The sequence below is a fragment of the Pelodiscus sinensis genome, chromosome 22, assembly GCF_049634645.1.
Source record: "Pelodiscus sinensis isolate JC-2024 chromosome 22, ASM4963464v1, whole genome shotgun sequence".
Lineage (NCBI taxonomy): Eukaryota > Metazoa > Chordata > Testudines > Trionychidae > Pelodiscus > Pelodiscus sinensis.
In genome coordinates this window covers 21,786,806-21,804,366 of record NC_134732.1, presented here as the reverse complement: position 1 = coordinate 21,804,366, position 17,561 = coordinate 21,786,806, and the positions used below count along the sequence as shown (strand labels likewise).

Below are 17,561 nucleotides of genomic sequence, written 5' to 3'. Positions count from 1 at the left end.
TACCGTGGAATGGCTGAGATAGGCACAGTGCATTTCCTCATTGAATAATTTTACAGATTTTTGCCAGGGTTGCAAAATTGAGTAAATGAGATTCATTAATATAAAGTGTAATTAACTGTACACACCTAACTCTGGCTCTTATCAAATTCAACACCAGAAACAGAAATGGTACTAAGGATTGTAACTTTATGTAAGGTCCAACTCATTTTCAGAAAAGGTCTGTGATAAAGGCTTTGTCTACACTGGCATGTTTTGTTGCCAAAATCTGCCTTTCACAACAAAACAGCGAGAGCTTTTACACAATACGACTTTTGTTGCGAAAAACACCGTTTTGGTAACAAAAAACGTTGACCCGAGAGACACATTTGTATTTCTCTCTCCTTTTATTGCCAAAGTACAGACTCTGCTGTTTGTTTTGTCAAGAGAACTGGTTTCTGCCAGTATCATATGCCTGCTCTGATGGTTCTGCTCAGTGTTTTGTGATTTCTGCTGCCCTGCAGGCATATGCCCCCTCCCCATTCAAAGTTCCAGGGACATTTGGGGAGCAAACAAAAAAACAAATTGGATTGCTCCTGTTCTGCTGCTGCAAGGAAAGGGCTGTAGAGACTGCTGTACTGCTTTGAAATTCCTTAAGATAGAGAGCTACAAGAGAATCCCAAGACGTGTAGGGATTGGTTCTGCCTTCCCACAACACTGCACTGTTTACCCATATTGCTTTGCTTTATCTGTCCACAGGATGCTCACAATATGGCCATGAAATGTTGACAACGGAAGGTAGAAAAACTGGTTTGATTGGTTTTCACTTTTGGCAACTTTTCCATGTCCACAGCAGTCTTGTCGCCAAATCTTCCCAGTATAGACATCACCTCAGGCATGAGTGTGCCAATTTCAAGTAACGCAAGACCATTACAAATGATGCATAGTACAATGATTTCCAGAGAAGACTCGCTGTCAGATCCAAAAAATAATGGGCAGAATGTGGCCTTCCCACATCTTAGCCCATGCATAATTAATAGATGAATCTCTGCGACAATCACATCTTTGCCAAATGGGGACAACCAAGCATAACCGTTTATAAAAAGGTATACACACAACGTTTAAACAGTACTTTAGAATCAGATAATGAAGTGCTCTGACCTGCAAAATGTGTCTAGATAAAATATTGGAGAAGAAATCAGATGAGACAGCATGAGGATTATTGAGGATGAGAAGGTAACAAGTGAGCTCAGATTTTATTTAAAGGTAGACAAGAAAGCATTACTAAAGACTATTACAGATCTAAAATTTGCTATGGTAGGGAAATTTAGGCAAAATGCCTCACGTTTTTTCTGTTCCACTTGTGGGAACATAAAAGACAAGCTCCAGGAGGCATTTAAGGGACTGCTTTGCTCAGAATAGCTCTAAGTAACAGAATACCACAAGTTTCCCAACTGCTTTACTTAAGCAAAAGAACCTCATAAAGCGATGACTACCAAGAGCAGCAGGACAGAAGTTGTGAAGCTAATAGAAGAGCTACACTCATATCTTGGACTTAAATTGCAAGTTTTATTACATTGGTCTTACATGACTGTTGGTTAAAAAAAGCCATTGAAATTGCTTTTTGGCAGAAAATTGGGTGGTCATGAAAATATTTCAAGACAATTCTGGTTTGGGCCAATAACTTTTTTTTTAAATGAAGTCAGCAGTTTCTGTAGATTTTACTTCCATTGATATTTTCGATAATAAAAGGGGACCCTTCCCCCTTACTTTGACACATTCTCAACAGTTCTAATAAGATAAAGAGTATGTGAAAACACACTAAGTCTTCATCTATTAATTCAATGCAGTTATTCTGCTGAGCAAGAGTATCAGAAGTTTACTTTGGAGAATTTAAAATAAGACATCTATGGCAGTTTGCACTTTACTTTGTGCTTATTTACATGGGAACAAGCTGAAAAAATTAAACGACTGGACAGTCAGCTTCAGAATTAAAGTGATCTTAATTCAGTTTATTTCACTTTGAAGTGAATTACCTACGTTGAATTAAAGTCATTTTCATTCTGAATAGGAGCATCTACACTGGGGCCAAACTAATTTAATCTACTTTAAATTCACACCTTTAGCTAATTCAGCTTACACCTTTCTTGTGCAGACTCTGCCAAGTCATTTTCCTGATTTCTCAGTCCCACTCTCTGCATTAGAGCAGTGATCTTTTTCCCCTCTTTATGTGTCTGCCATCTATTCCTTTCACCACGAAGGAGAAAAAAATAGTTATTTTATTTCTCATCTCTGCACATTATATGCTATCAACAACATGCAAGCCATGTAGCTTTGATGGAGGAGTACAGAACAGCACTTCAATGGCTTGTGGTAACTGACTGAAAGATCAGTCTCTGCATTTGTCAGAACGGAGAAAAAATATATACCTTCTCACTCGGAATCAAAGCAAATGGCAGCTTTTAGTAAAGCTCACCAAAAAAGGTATAATATACAAACATGAAAACATCTGTGGCACCAAAATGTTGCAACTACAAATATAACATATGCAGCCAATGTGTATCAGTGTTTACGAACACAATACTTTTCATAAGTGACAACTGCACATGCTCACACATCATATAAAGGGAGAGATTCGTGAATTGTAGAAGTTTACTGAAATGTCAGTACACTCAGATAGCTGCCAGCACACAAGTGCCACTTTATATAATGAAGTTATACTAGCCAACCCAAGTGTAAAGTATTTTTACATTATTTTCAACAAAGCTTAATGTTTTAAAGCTTTTCCACGTGCAAGATTTCTAACATTTTTGGTGACTGTTTTCCATTGGCACAGTGCAAGCATTAGCCGTTTCCATATAAAAAGCAAACTACAGCCAATGCAGTCTGTGCAGTTACAGGTAACATCTAAGGTGTCTATTGGGCACCTACAATCATAGGACCTATGTGCCACTATTGATATAAACTTTATTGAAACCTTTTTAAAAAAAAATTCCAGTTCACAAGAATAAGTGACAGATATGTTGCACAAGTTATTCTGCACCTAGCTAGTATATTACTCATTACCTTTCCTCTGCCATGCCTTAACCCTCTAGCTTTACCAAGTCCTCCTGCAACATAGCACAGCATTGCAAAGTCCTGCACCAAAGCAACCATCTGGCAAGAGGCAGCAGGATGTTGTTTCCTCTGCAGCCCAACACCATTTCTTACTGGCTTAGCCAGAGGGATGCTGCAGTGTAACCAAGGCACCCAACTCATCTGCCCTGGTTTGGAGGGGGGGGGGGGGCAAATGAGAAAGCTAGTTCTGTACAGACCTCCAACTTAATATCTGTATTACTTCTTTCTGTGGTTACCTTACTTTTCATTTAATACATTTTTCAAGTATTCCACTGATTTTATTTTTCACCCTTGGAACTAAAGTAGTAGGCAATTCATTGTCTAAACTAAGGAAGAACAATATAATAGTCTTAATTTGTGGACCAAACAACATTACATAATGAAGACAGCAATGGCCCATCGAGTCTGGAATCCTGTCCTCCATAGTAGTTAAACTATACTCCAGAAGAATGTGTAAAACCTATGTGGTATAACATATTATAATAGGTTATAGCCTTTAGTTACTTTCTCCATGACTAATGTTATGCCCTTAAAGGCTTTATTCTCTTATCACTTTTATTCCAACTAACATTACTGAAGTTGAAATAGATTATAAATAGGTTTTAATGTCATTTCAATCAAAATAGGCCACTTTTTAAATTTTAAGTTATCACTTTTTAAAATCTGATTCCTAAGCAAACAAATAGATTGACCCATAGACTGTGGTTCATACAATGCCCTTAAACGCATCATCTTAATTGCAGTACAAAGAAGCAGCCCTAACAAAAACACTTCCAATTTAGTTTGTCACTCACTTTGGCAAACATCATTTTTAAAAATGTAATCTTTTTCGTGTTCACTTCCATCATAAGATGTAAACAACATTCAGAACTGTTTGTTCACTGAAAAAGAAAAAATCCTTTTGTACTATATCTCCCATAGGCATAAAAGCCCTCGAATGTAGCTAGTGTAATCGTAATAAACTAGATCATCGATAGCTGTGATCAGTTAATTCAAAAGTACTTTCCATTCAGATGGCATGTCAGGAAAGAAAAGTTACTGTAGCAGTTATGAAATTACTTTTTCCCCCTCCAATTGCGGCACAGTGAGACAAACGCAATGGGATCACCAAGCATCAAACACTCACTTTTAAACAAAGACCAATACTTTCTGCAATACAAAATGTGTATCAGCTGTTGACAACATTCTTATCTCAATTAGGCCATGTTTTTTCAAAATAATATAATAAAATGTACAGGAAACAAATTTATGTATACCATGATACTTTAAAGTAAGATATGCCGTGCCCTGTGGCTGTGAGAATTACTCTCCTGACTCATTTATTTTCAGATTAAAGCAACTGAGTCAAATGCTATCTAAAGTTTCTTTCATGAGGGTAGAACACCTAAACTGGAGCCATTTTGGACCTACCACTGTCCCCAGTAATACTGGAATTCTAAAAGTGAAAAATGTAATAACTCTGATATTATTCTGCTCCTTCCACAGCAGTAGTAGAAACAGCTTTAACATAATAAGGACCTTCACGCAGATAAGACTTCAGTCTTAAGTAGTACTGGTTTCCAAACATTTCAGCTATTGTTTTGGAATTTGTAAGGGCCTTAACCAGTTCATATTTGGCATCCTTTGAAGCTTTGTCACGTTCCACAGTTCTGTCCACAATATATTCCACAAATCCTGGACTGTCAAGCATCAGTTTCTGTGCCCATGGTTGGTTGGCAATAGCCTAAACATCAAGAGAAGAAAAATAATCAAGTTTGGATTTTTCATAATATACTAATACAGTGCATAGACTGTTAAACTACAGTCATGGATGAGAACACAAGCGAAATCAAATATGCACCTGAAATTGCAAATATGCAATATACAACTGAAATCAAATACTGGAGGAAGGAGCCTAGAATAAGGCATTACGACTATCCAATCAAGCAGCAGTACTTTAATACTGGATACATAGTCTAGTGTTAATTCCCCCTCCCGCCCCGCCCCTTTAGATTGTAAATTAATTATGGATCATGACTTTCGTGGCACCAAACAGCAAGGATAGTTTAAAAGTTAATTCAATTTTAGTTTATAAGAGGATATGAGAGACAGACCAGACTTATTTGGTGCGCCGTTTAGATGCTCTTTAGGTTGTGGTCTGATTTGTGAGGAATGGACAAACTGAAATCTCTCTGTAAACTATAGTTTCAAGATTAAGATACAATAAATCTACCAAGAAAATATTTACACACAACTTGATGCTACGACTAGGAAAGACAATGAAAATCTCAGGATCATTTTTAAATTTTAAAAAAAGGAAACTTACAGTAAAGACTCGTAAAGCCCCACAGTGAAGATCAGGGAATGGTTGAGTACTAATACTCCTGAAGAGTTCCATTGGCTGACTAGATAAGGCAGCAAACCAAGATTCAGTCATTCCTAGAAGGTCTTCTGTCTGTTGGTCCGGCTACACATGAAGGGAAAATATGAAAAAGGCTAAAAACTTTGTGATTAATATTTTTTGCATTTTTAGTATTCCTCCTCAAGAGAGAAGGTAATTACAAAGGGGAAAAAATTTAAACTCAGTCACCAAGCCGACAGCAGGTTAAACAAAGAATTTTAAGTATAAAATTTACTTTTCCCACTAGTTTACTACTTATATTTTACTTAGTTTGGAAGGTAAATTTTTTCCACTTTTTGATTCTCAGGGATTAAAATAATACTCCTGCTGGAATTCACAAGTCTGCAGGGGAAGTTTAAATGAGGATGTTTAATTCAAATAAAAAAAATTAAAAAAAAAAAAAAACACACAACTTGAAACCACTTCTATTTACATGAAATGGAGTGGGTTATACAACCCACTTATTAAAATGTGGTCATGTAGTTTGACAATGTCCCTTTAAACCATAAGTATTACACTACATGCTAGGGATGTAAAATCCTGTTTAATTAATTCACCGATTAAAGAGGAGATGTGGGGGGTACCTGTGGCAGACTGAGGCACTATTTAGCTAAAACATTATTGTACGTCTGGTAAGCACACTCACTTGGCTTACATGAATTAAAACCCACAGTGTTACTCTTCTCCACTGGCAAATTAAACATTTTCAATAATTTAGACAGAGTTCATTACAAAACCAGCAAACGTTAAGAAACATTAACTTACCTCTACAAACACACAATAGTATCATTTCTCTACATTTTAAATGACTTACCGGCAAATAAAGAAGAGATGATATGGCATCCAAACATCGCAGTCTTAGATCTGCCGGGGCATTATTTGCCTGGTGCCCCAATCTGTTTAGCAGATGTTGAAATCTACTCCCTTTGAAAATAAAAACATTGAGACGTTTTCATTTGTCATGCATACTTAGCATACTAATAAAGTCTCCAGTAACTCCGTTACTATGTCAAGTTATTAATATTACAGTAAACTGAATTAAACGCTAGAGTAAAGCACTGGAATGCACAGCCTTAGAAAGAGAAGATCATGCTACATTATACTGCCAACACATATACATTATACTGCCAACATTATACTGCCATCTGTTTTGGGATAGACTGGGGTGGGGAATCTCAGGCCCGGGGCTGAATGCAGCCCGCTTACTTGCCTGGATCCAGCCCCCTGAGGTTCAGCCCTTTTCCATTGCCCCCATAGCATTGGGAAACATGGGTTGGTGCACAAGCCCCCCTGCTACCTCCTGTGGGGATGAAGCACACAAAATCTACTAGGCTGGGCCTCGCTAGGCTCTGGTGTGCAAAGGAGATGTGGGGAGTATCTTTCTCCTCAGTTGGGGGCCACATCAGTGGGGGGGAGGAGGGAGGGAGGTTGGGGTTGTTTTTTTCTCTCATTTGTGTGTGGCCCCCAACTGACTATCCTGTGGTTCAGCAGCTCAGCCCTGCCAGTGCAGACTTTCACCAAACCGGGTTAGATTTGAATGAGTAGTGGAAAAAGTTCTATATCTCATTTTGAATTTGCTGACCTATTTTGGTGAGCCATTTCTTCTTGCACTAAAAGAAGTCATATAATGTTCAAAAATAAAAGCGTGACGCGCCCAGGAAAGTCAACAGTTTATACATAAATGTCTGTAGGCAAATGTCTATATTTTCTTTGTCCTCTTCAAGGGACTATAATATCACCAGAGAAGATAGATTAACATCTCCTAAAATTACAGTGCTATTGTGCTGTTCACCGCAACACAAGAAATTCTAGCTGACAGCACAAATTGCAGCTCCGACATTGCTAAGTGTTTCATGAACATGGTTTGATCACAGCCCGTAATGCTATATATATTAAGCTCCTCTCCAGAGTCAGTAATACTTTCCTCTTCCCCTATTTTCCCATAGCCTACCAAAATTAAAGAGATTGTGAATAGAAAATTACTATTTGGGTGCTTTGCAGCTCTAAAACAAAAGAAATATCTGGTAAGTAAATATATTTTAGGGTTTCTTTCCCCTCTCCTGAGTGTGAAAATCCCTCAGTAAGCTTCTCTTTGTCTGTTAGAGTATAGGAAAAAACTGTGATGCAAACCAGTTTTCTGTAAAACCTGTTTTCCTTCCACATTTGATCCCAGGATTCCAAGCGTGTCCACAGCCACTCCAATCATGGTCGGGTCGTGGCTATCAGCCATTCCAAATACTTTTTCCATAAAGATGGGATATCGTTCACAGATCTGCTGTGGGCTGTCTACAATAGCCAGATTTCCAAAAAATTTTACAAATCCTGTCAAAAGCAAAAAAACATTTGACAAAGGAAAAATAACTTCAGTGGCATAATTTCAAGTGAATAACTAAGGAAAGATACCAAAAAGTATTTTATCTGAATGGCATAATTAAAATATGTGTTGGAGATAAAGTTGTTCAGCTTTAGAAGAGAGGAAGACGGAAAAGGACAGCACTAGATACAGCCAGTATTTTTAAAACAAATGTATATAGCACAGGCAAAGGTAGTGCAAGCTACTCCAACTTCAACAGATATTAAGGATAAGAGATTAAGTATTGTTTTTTAACCCTCTTATCCCAGCCTAGACATGCCCTCAGAGTATACTAGGACTTTGCTCTCAGAGTAAAAAAGGAGTTCATTTGCCATGTTCTACTTAATCGATCACCAGTCTGCTGAAGCTGGTAACAGTGCAATGGGTTCCTTGTTTATGTGAAATAGACATCTGTCTACTAATAAAATTTCCACATAAAAAACTTACATACTTAAAGGGGCTGATACCTGAATTTCTGATCAAAGTTACAGTCGCTAAATATTCAAGCAAGATGTCGTTAATTCATATTCTCCACTTGTTTCCTGACCACTCCCCATTTTAAAATTGTGGGTACCTCTTTTAAGAGACATCATGAGATAAAAGAAATATTTAAAAAATAATTTCCTTAAATCACAAAGATCTTATATTAAAATTTTAAATTATTTATGGTATTTACTTCTCATTTAACTCACCTCGGACAATGAAAACAAGACTAACCTGTTTCATATTCTAATTCTTTTAAAAAAAATTCCAAAGCAATGTTTCACTCTCAATTAAAGTTCAGGAAAACACTTCTATTAAAAGGGATACCCCAACTTTAAGAGAAACAATGTCATTTCCTATCTGAAGATTTTATTAAAGACCTTTTATGCAAGTTACACCTCAGATTCTTATAACTGAAATATTAAAGAAAATTTATGTTTTTTCCCCTATGTACACAAAGTTTTGTAAGAAGCAGAGTTTTTCCTGCTTGTGAAGGAGTTTCCCACAGCAACAGAGATGAAAACACACATTTTAAAAGTAGGAATAATATAATTGCTAGTTTTTGTGGTTTTTTTCCCCCAAGAGGTATTCTAAGCAGTAGAGTACCTCAAACTGGAAAGGTTTTTAAAGTACTAGGTTTCAAGTTATTAGGGTCCTTGTTTAGCAAAACAGCAATGTTTCCACTGTGTGCCTAACAATACCTAGCGGTATCCTTATAACATATCTTTTCCCAGTGTCCTTACGTGAAGAAGGCATTCATGGTTTAGATCAGCATCTCTTGTCAAGAGGTAGAGGTCTAGTGGTACATCAATTCATTTTGATATTTGCCTAGTTTTACAACAAAGCTACACAAAAAGCACTAAAAGTCAATACAAACTAAAACATTTGAAATGTATGAACTGTTTATATTGCCCTATATACTAAAATGTAAGCAGAATATATTTATATTCCAATCAATTAATATTATATGATAAAATTAGAAAGGAAACAAATTTTCAATAACAGAGGGCTTTGAAATTCTTGCACTTTTAGATTTGATTTTGTAACAAAGCAATTTAAGTGAGGTGAAACCTGGGGTATGCAAGACATCAGACTCCTGAAAGGGGTTTTAGACCATTCATAAACATTTTAGTTGCATACACATTTATAACATACTTGCTATCAAAAATACACATTTCTTTTCATGGCAAAAGGTTCAAAGACCTTAGTTTAACAGTTCAGTCGAGGTGGACATTCCACACCACCAGGAATAATCAATGTATAACATTACCTGGTAAATAGAAGCATGAGAAAGGATCAGAATCCGCACCAATGATTATATTGGAAATTTTATCAATGATTCCTTGTTGGGCAAGATATTGGCGTCCATGCTGCGTGTATGCCAGTGAGGTCACCATCTCTATAGAGGTAGCTCTATAATAAAGAAAGAATAAATGTTCATATGACCTATTTCACATCCTTGTTAAAGGACACCTGAAAATCTAGATAATTTCCAAAGATTGATTTTTTTAAAAAAATTTTCACAGTTAAAGATAACATGCTCTAAGTATTTATACTGGAATAATACCCAAACAGAGTCCTAATACATTAAGTCCAGTGCAAACTAGGGATGCTAAATTTTGATTAATCAGCTACTCGATAAGGAATGGGCTCTTGCTACAATTCAAAGGGAGCTCAAATGTAGCAGGGCTCTTGCTACATTTCAAAGCAAGAGGTACAGCAGTTGGACTGGCGCGAACAGGGACTGCTTCAATCCCCGCTCGCGCCATTTCCCCAATGTGCTTCTACTTCCCCTATCTCTCCTCCCCATGGAGATGGTGCTGGGGGGAAGCAGCTTTTAAACTGGCTCCCCCGCCCAGCACCAGCTCCTGCTCCCCCCCCTTTGCTGTCTCTCTCTGCTAGAGGCAGCAAGGGAGTGGGGAGAAACAGATATGCATACGCTCATCAGAAAGTCGACTAGTCATTTACATCCCTAGTACAAAAACAAAGATATGGCCATATTTCAAACAGTTTAAAAAGACATTTTTTTTAAGTGCGCTAGACTTCTTCCTATTACATTTTTTTAAATAACTGACCTGCCTTGTAGGAGTGAGGGGCAACCTGAATGCATCAAACTTTAAGAAAACAAAAGTATGAACCTAATCCCACATCAGAATCAACCTCATTTTCAAATGTTGTTAATCTGCACTGTACTTTGTCACTGTTTTATTGTCTCCTGTACAACCTCTTGTGCTATTTTGGACTAGACAGAACAAAATGAATAAGGTTGACCAGATCTAGGATTTCCTTTTCTCCCTCCAAAATTAGAATACCATTTTAGTCTAAAGCTTTTTAAATATTTCTTTATGTAACCGTGTCAGGAAAATAACTGACGTGCAATTTGCTTTTGAAAACAATCTTACTATCAACATACCTGACCAGCACATCATCTCCAGTCAATTCCCCGATTAGCTCAGATATTAATCCACTGTGTGCACAGTAATTCAAAGAATTTGCAGACATGGAAGAAATCTCAACAACTAACTAAAAAGCAAGCACAGGAAGGGGCAGAGGTGTAAAAAGATTTGGGTTAGATTGAATACTTCTGCTCTGCATTGTGATTAGAGTTATATAGACCTATACATGTTACATATTCTAAACAGAATTTTTGCCTGAAAACATTACTCATCCTCTATCCCGCCCTAACAGCTTGTTTTACTGATAAATAAGTCTTTGGACTGCATATATTATTTTGCTTTCTTCTTACATCTGGACCTGTTCCCTTTGCTCTGCCAAAAACGCCAGCCTCCTCACTCCCTTTGTTTCTTCCTAGCATGTTATGCTTTGTGACTGCTCGTTTGCCACCCACATTCCTGAAATTATACACCTACTCCCATGCATCTAGCTCTCACCACCCCAGCCAAGTAAGAAGATTAGATATCAGGTAATTGAATAGTCATGTACCTGCATGAATTCTTATCGATTACACGACTATATGATAGTCCCCGGGGGCAGGGCCGGCAGCCAGTGCGCCCCAGCCATGCTCCCAAGGAGCATCCTGCCACCCTGCGCTGCTGCCAGTCCACAAGGGGAGCCACTTTATAAACCAGCTACCCACGCAGACCAACTGCCTGCCATCCTGCGCTGATGCCTCTGATACAGAGGCAGCAGCATGGGGCGGCAGCAGACCTTGTCCGCGGGAGTCTGAGCACCTCCGTGGGACGCGCAGCAGCCTCTGTCTACGGGGAGCTCAGACCCACTGTAGACGGAGGCTGCTTCACAGGAGCCTCCTCACCCCACCCTCCGCTGCTGCCAGTGCTAGGGGGAACCAGCTTTTAAACAAGAAGGAGGAGATGCGTGGCGTCGACAAGATTAACCGATAAGCCTACTTGCATCCCTACTACAAGAACTCATTTCCACAAGGGCTTCAAATGCTAAGCCATGACAGTGATTTACCCTGACCATTGCATTGCATCCTTTCTTCTTAAACTGATACACCTGAATTTTTATTTGATTTATAACCATATCTATAGGGGTCTATTCTAGGCTCTGGCCCCTCACCCCACAAAGTAAAATAAAATATAACCGAGGACAACTCAAACACCCTCCAGACCTGCGGCCCACCCTATTTCAAAGGCATTGCAGGGGAGGCATGCAGCTGGGGAGGGGAAGGAAACTAATTCAGAAAGAATTATGATGTGCTCCTTTCTGGTCCCCGCTCCATCTTCCTTTCCTCCAGTTTACAAGTCAATTAAAAATGACAAGTATGTTCCATCTCAAACACTCCATTCTGAATTACACTGCACACTAGAATTGTGGAGCCTATAACAAACACCAAGAACGACAGTCCTCTTACCTCATATACTCTGTATCGTACAACATCGCTTGTTGCCATGACATTTTTCAAGTCAACCAAAAAATTGCTTTCAAATAAAGCCTCCAGCCCATCTTGAGTCTGTGCAATTCTCGACAGTGATTTGATAGCCTACAAATAAAGGCAGTGGTTTGTGATAATACAGACACATACACAAAGTGGAGGAACTGACTACAAAAAAGCACAAGAAGAGACAGTTGAATTTTTTTTCCAATAGACTAAATAATACATTATACATCTTATGCTGTCAATAGGAGCAGACTGAAAATTATTGGTCTCTCTGCAAAAGTGCTAGTTATGCTGATTTTTAGACTATGATGTGGTCAACCCTTTAGGAATCAGAGACCCATCAATTCACTTCACTCAGGAGAATTACTAGAAGACAAGGACGCTGGCGTGTTAGAAGATTTTATCTAGAGTGACTTGAGAGCCTAAGGCCAGGCCTACACTAGGCCTGGAAGGTAAGGTTAAGATACACAGCTGGAGTCGACATACCTTGTCAGTGGTCTCCAACCTTTACACACCCAAGATCACTTTTTAAATCTCCATTCAGGCGAAGATCTACTGCCAACCCCTTCCTTGAAGCCCCGCCCCTTCCTTGAAGCCCCGCCTTCTGTTCTCCTCCTGTCCATCATTTGCTATCCCCAGCCCTTACACACACTGATGAACAGTTTATTTTTAAATTATGCGATGTATAAAATTAAAATCACGTGTTTATAGTTATGAAATAAATGGTCTGTTTTTTATTCATACTATTTAAATCTAAAATGAAGCATTTATAATTATGCATTTTGTGGAGACAGTTCTGCAACTGGGGGCAAGGGAGAGGGAACAGGGTGCTGGGAGGGCAGAAGACAGGTTTCTGCAGCTGGGGACAGGGTGCCAGTGGGGACAGGAGAGTGGGGACAGAATTCTGTGGCTGGGGAGCGGGGGCTGGAGAGTGGGGTGCCAGTGGAGGCAGAGAGTCCCCTGTATTTGCCTCCTCCCAGGATTCCCCTGCCCCCAGAGGGAAACCTGCGCGTGCCTGCCCCGGGGCCGACCCCCCCCCCCCCCCAGCACCGGAAAACCCCGCGCACACGCGCCTCCCCCGAGGCTGACTCACCCCTCCCATGGAGTGCAGGGAGCCAATGCTCCCTCCCGCAGTACACCCGGCAGAGCAGCTAGCGCTACTTCTGGAATTGCCGGAAGTGGCGCTAAGCTGCAGGACTTCTGTCCATCCCTGGGAAGCCTACACTACCTCCATTTTCACTGGAGGTAGGTAGTGGGGCTTCTCGGGGGTGGGAGGGAAACAGGGGTGGGATGGACAGGACGCCTCGTGATCGACTGGTTGAGGCCTCGCAATTGACCAGTCGATCGCGATCGACCTGTTGGTGACCACGGCCTTAAGTTGAGCTTGGCACTTTAAGTTGAGCTTGTTTGCTCCCATCACAGAGGGAGGCTGATGGGAGCAAACATTCCCCGTCTGCTTCACTTACTCCTCGCAAATGCCAGGAGTACCGGTGCCAGCTGGAGATGCTCTCAGTGTTCAATTTAGTGGGTCTTAACTAGAGCTGCTAAATCAAACTCCTTAAGTTGGATCTCCAGCACAGTAAGTATAGACATGGCCTCAGTCACTTAGAAGATTTTGGAAGTTTTACCTCAAGGCTGATCCCGATCTCCTGAGCTATCCAAGTTCCCACGTCTCCATTATCCCAGAATAATTAAGGCTGCTCTCAAACACTGTAGATACAACAAAATACTTACCACCCTTCAATTAGCGTGAAAAAGAAAAAAGCAGTTTATTGTTTGCAACACTTACCTCTTTCGCTACGGCTATTTTCTCCCCACCAATGCAATAAATAATTTGCCGTAGTAATTCAGGATTATGGAGAATTTCTCTAATGGCATCTGAATTTTCAACTATTCTTCCAACCTAAAAATTCAGTTGAACATTATTAGCTTCTTTCCACCAGTTGCAAAACAGCAACATAAAAATTTTTCAACAAGTCCACAGAGAATTTCTACTTAGAATCTATATACAATGTGGTGCTTTTGCCCTGATTTGGTATAGGGAGGTAAAGAATTAAATTGCAATAGGTTAAAAAAAAAAAAAAGTGGTAATCGATTAAAATTAGCCAGAAATGGCCAAAGATCTACCCTACCATTTACTACTTGAATATAGGCATTACAGTCCATACCTGAGATATAGTAAGAAGTTTAACTGAATCATCAGGATGAAATAGTCCTTTTTGAAGTTCTCCTCTGAAGTTCTGGATTACATAAAATGGATCCAGTGCCTGAAGAAACCGTTCCAAGATGGAAACGCATAAAGCAACCTGTTCTCTGTTTACAAGGGAAAGAAAAAACACCCTTTAGCAGATCAGCCCCCAAATTTATCAGTGTTACAGCCCTCTTACCCTTGCCCACACATACACACAACAGGAGTGGGACAACAACTCTGGGCTGGGACAAAGGCGATGCAGACAGGGGTAAAGGGCCAACAGCTGGAGACTGGGGCCGTGCTCTATACAGGGTCTAGTCCAATCAGCCATGCCTCTCCCAAACATTCCTTCATGCCCAAACTAAGGGGGGTGCTCTCCACAATTTACAGATCTCTACTTTAGATCAACAATTACACAACCACAAAATGCAATAATCTAACAAACTATTCTGTAGCTATTTTCCACCAACTATGCTTTGTCTCCACTCTGAACTTTGCAGACTAGTTTAACTTTTACTACTACTACTACTACAGGCCTATGCACTTGCAAAACAACAGCTCATATCTTATTTTCTGGCAATGACCTCTGCAATAGGTTCTGAATATAAACTAAACAGCACCTCCCATGTGCTTTACAAATAATAACCAAAGAAATCAAATCCCCACCTCCACATGGAGTATCCTCCCCATTTTACAGATGGGAAAACCATGGGCGAAAGGAGATTTTTTACAGGCCCAAACCATGATTCAGGGCCAGAACCATGAACAGGAATCCCAGGGCTGTTGCAATGCTAGTCTTTGCATTCATGAGCCTATCACATAGAGCAGTGTTTCCCAAATGGGGTTCCGAAGTGAAAATAAGGGTTCCGCGAGGAAACTCCATTACAGCAACATTTTATAATAAAAAAGTAATAATTAATATTATGCAATTTTTCTTTTTAAACATATAGATTTAAACTAAATGTTGATCTCATGACCTTGTTTAGCATTCGTTTGTTATGATCCTAACTTGTTTGTGGTCTACTTTTTCAGCTCCGTATGTAACCCTGCTAGTAGGGGTTCCGCAAAATTCGTTCGAGTTTAAAAGGGTTCCGCGGCCAAATAAAATCAGGAAACACGGACATAGGGACACCCAAGAGGAGAAGAGCCCCATCCCCGCTGTGGCACAGCAACCCCCTCCACCCCTCGCAAAGTCCTCTCCCATCAGCGCCCCTGGCCCTCCCAGCCACACTGCCCTATGCCCCACCTCAGTTGCCCCCCACTCCCACCCAACCCATAGCCCCAACCACCACTGCACCCCGCCCCACCCCCACCCAACCCAACCCCTTGCCCCAGCCGCCACTGCACCCCACCCCCACCCAACCCCTTGCCCCAGCCGCCACTGCACCCCGCCCCACCCCCACCCCCGCCCCACCCTTTGCCCCAACCGCCACTGCACCCGGCCCAACCGCCACCCAACACCTTGCCCCAACCGCCACTGCACCCCGCCCCGCCCCCTCACCCATGCTGACCCACGCTCTGTTGCCCCCATTCCCTATCCACGCTGACCCCCCCAAGCTATGGCCCCGCCCCCGCCCGCACTGCCCCGCCCCCATTCCCCCACACAGCGCTCCGGTCCCGGCGAGGCAGCACGACCCCCCCCACCTCAGTGACGCGCATCGCGCACCCCACCCCCCTCTGGGTGCCCCATCGCGCCCCCCCCCGGCCAACCTGTCGTTCACGTTGAGCAGAGCGAAGAGGCCTCCGAGGCGGAAGTCGGGCGCCCGCTCCCGCAGCGCGCTGAGCGGCAGGGCCTGCACCGCCGCCCGCAGGGCCCGCAGCTCCTCCAGCGGCTCCTCCAGCCGGGACACCTGCTCTAGCAACGCCAGCACCTCCGCCGCCATCTTGGCCCCCAACCCTCCCACCGAGAGAGGGAGCGCCGGGCTCGTAGCATCGCGAGAATTCCCCCCTCCCGTCCCTAGCAACCACGCGGAGCGTAACTAAGAGACTCCTTTCGCGTCCGTCACTATGTAAACAAAATGGCGGGCCCGTGCGACGTGCTGATTGGCTGCGGGGGGGCGGGGCTAGATTGGCTAGACCGCCCCGTGGTCTTGTCTAAGCGCGCCAGGCCCGAAAGCGAGGCTAGATGGTAGCAGGGGAGGAGCCAGTCACCGCGGGGGGGCGGGGTTAGTGACGTCACGCCCTGCAGGTGCCTGGCTCTTTCCCCAGGCTGCAGCCGGGAGTGGCTGCAGGGAGCCCCTCACAGCCCCTGCCCCAGCAGACAGAGCCAGGGGGCACCAGCTCTGCCCATCCTGGCTAATAGCCACTGATGGATCTGTCCTCCATTAACTTATTTGGATGCGGGTGGGTTTTTTAGCCCTATGAGTGTCTTGGCCTTCAAAACATCCTCTGGCAAGGAGTTCCACAGGTTGACTGTGCCCGGTGTGAAAAAAGTAGTGTGTCTGCTACCTATTCATTTCTCTGAGTGACCCTAACTTTTTGTGCAACAAAAAGGAATAAATAACACCCTCATTATTCAATCAGCTCTATGGTATCTCTCCCCTTCCTCATCTCTTTGCCAATCTGAGAAGTCCCAGCTTTATTAATCTCTCCTCATATGCAATCTGTTCCATGCTCATAATCATTTTGTTGCCTTTTCCTGTAATTTTTCCAGTGCTCTTTAACTAATGTATATTGACTTCACATATTTATTAATTCACCTTAACTTTCCTGAGCATTTCTATGTTGACAAGCCCTTTGATCGGCAATGGGCAATTTAAGCTAGTGAGTGGGCCGTATGAGTGGCCCTATTTCATCTCAGTGGGCCATAAGATGGTTGTACCCAAGATGTTCTTCCAGGATCGTTTTGCTAACTGCGTTTGCATACCTAGAATTTGTGGGGTGTATCAATTGACCTGCAGCAGTGCAAACAGAGTGCACAGCTCTCACAGTCAATGTTGTATATAATCTGCACACACATCACTTCACATGCTCTTACTTTAAGTGCATGTCTCATGAGTAATACCAGTAGGAAAAACACCGCATGGATGAAACCCAGCAGACTCTGGCAACTTTGTGTACAATAGTAAACAAAATGTCCATTGTGTCACACATATAACCACAATGGGCCACATGTTTGGGCTTCAGGTTGCCCGCCCCTCCCTTAGGTAGTCTGCAATAAACACCACGTTGCCCTCAAGCAATTTTCTCTTCTGCTCTG

General features: G+C 41.7%; 1 protein-coding gene across 1 annotated transcript; it reads right to left on the bottom strand.

Moving 5' to 3' along the window:
- Positions 1–1,193: 1,193 nt before the first annotated feature.
- On the bottom strand, positions 1,194–16,335 carry PSMD5 (proteasome 26S subunit, non-ATPase 5). The gene is made up of 10 exons (XM_075905496.1): positions 16,073–16,335; positions 14,340–14,484; positions 13,961–14,074; positions 12,145–12,273; positions 10,723–10,832; positions 9,580–9,722; positions 7,604–7,795; positions 6,288–6,397; positions 5,399–5,539; positions 1,194–4,816 (listed from the first exon to the last, which is right to left on the bottom strand). The coding sequence occupies exons 1-10, from the start codon at positions 16,243–16,245 to the stop codon at positions 4,559–4,561; spliced, it is 1,515 nt and encodes a 504-aa protein (XP_075761611.1). The 5' UTR covers positions 16,246–16,335; the 3' UTR covers positions 1,194–4,558.
- Between the last annotated feature and the right edge of the window lie 1,226 nt (positions 16,336–17,561).

Excerpts from the sequence above, each read along its gene's own strand:
- PSMD5 (XM_075905496.1), bottom strand. The coding sequence starts at position 16,245 with ATGGCGGCGGAGGTGCTGGCGTTGCTAGAGCAGGTGTCCCGGCTGGAG. Across the intron at positions 14,485-16,072 it reads CTGCTCAACGTGAACGACAG|AGAACAGGTTGCTTTATGCG; the intron begins GTTGGCCGGGGG and ends CCTTGTAAACAG. Across the intron at positions 12,274-13,960 it reads AAATAGCCGTAGCGAAAGAG|GCTATCAAATCACTGTCGAG; the intron begins GTAAGTGTTGCA and ends CTTTATTTGTAG.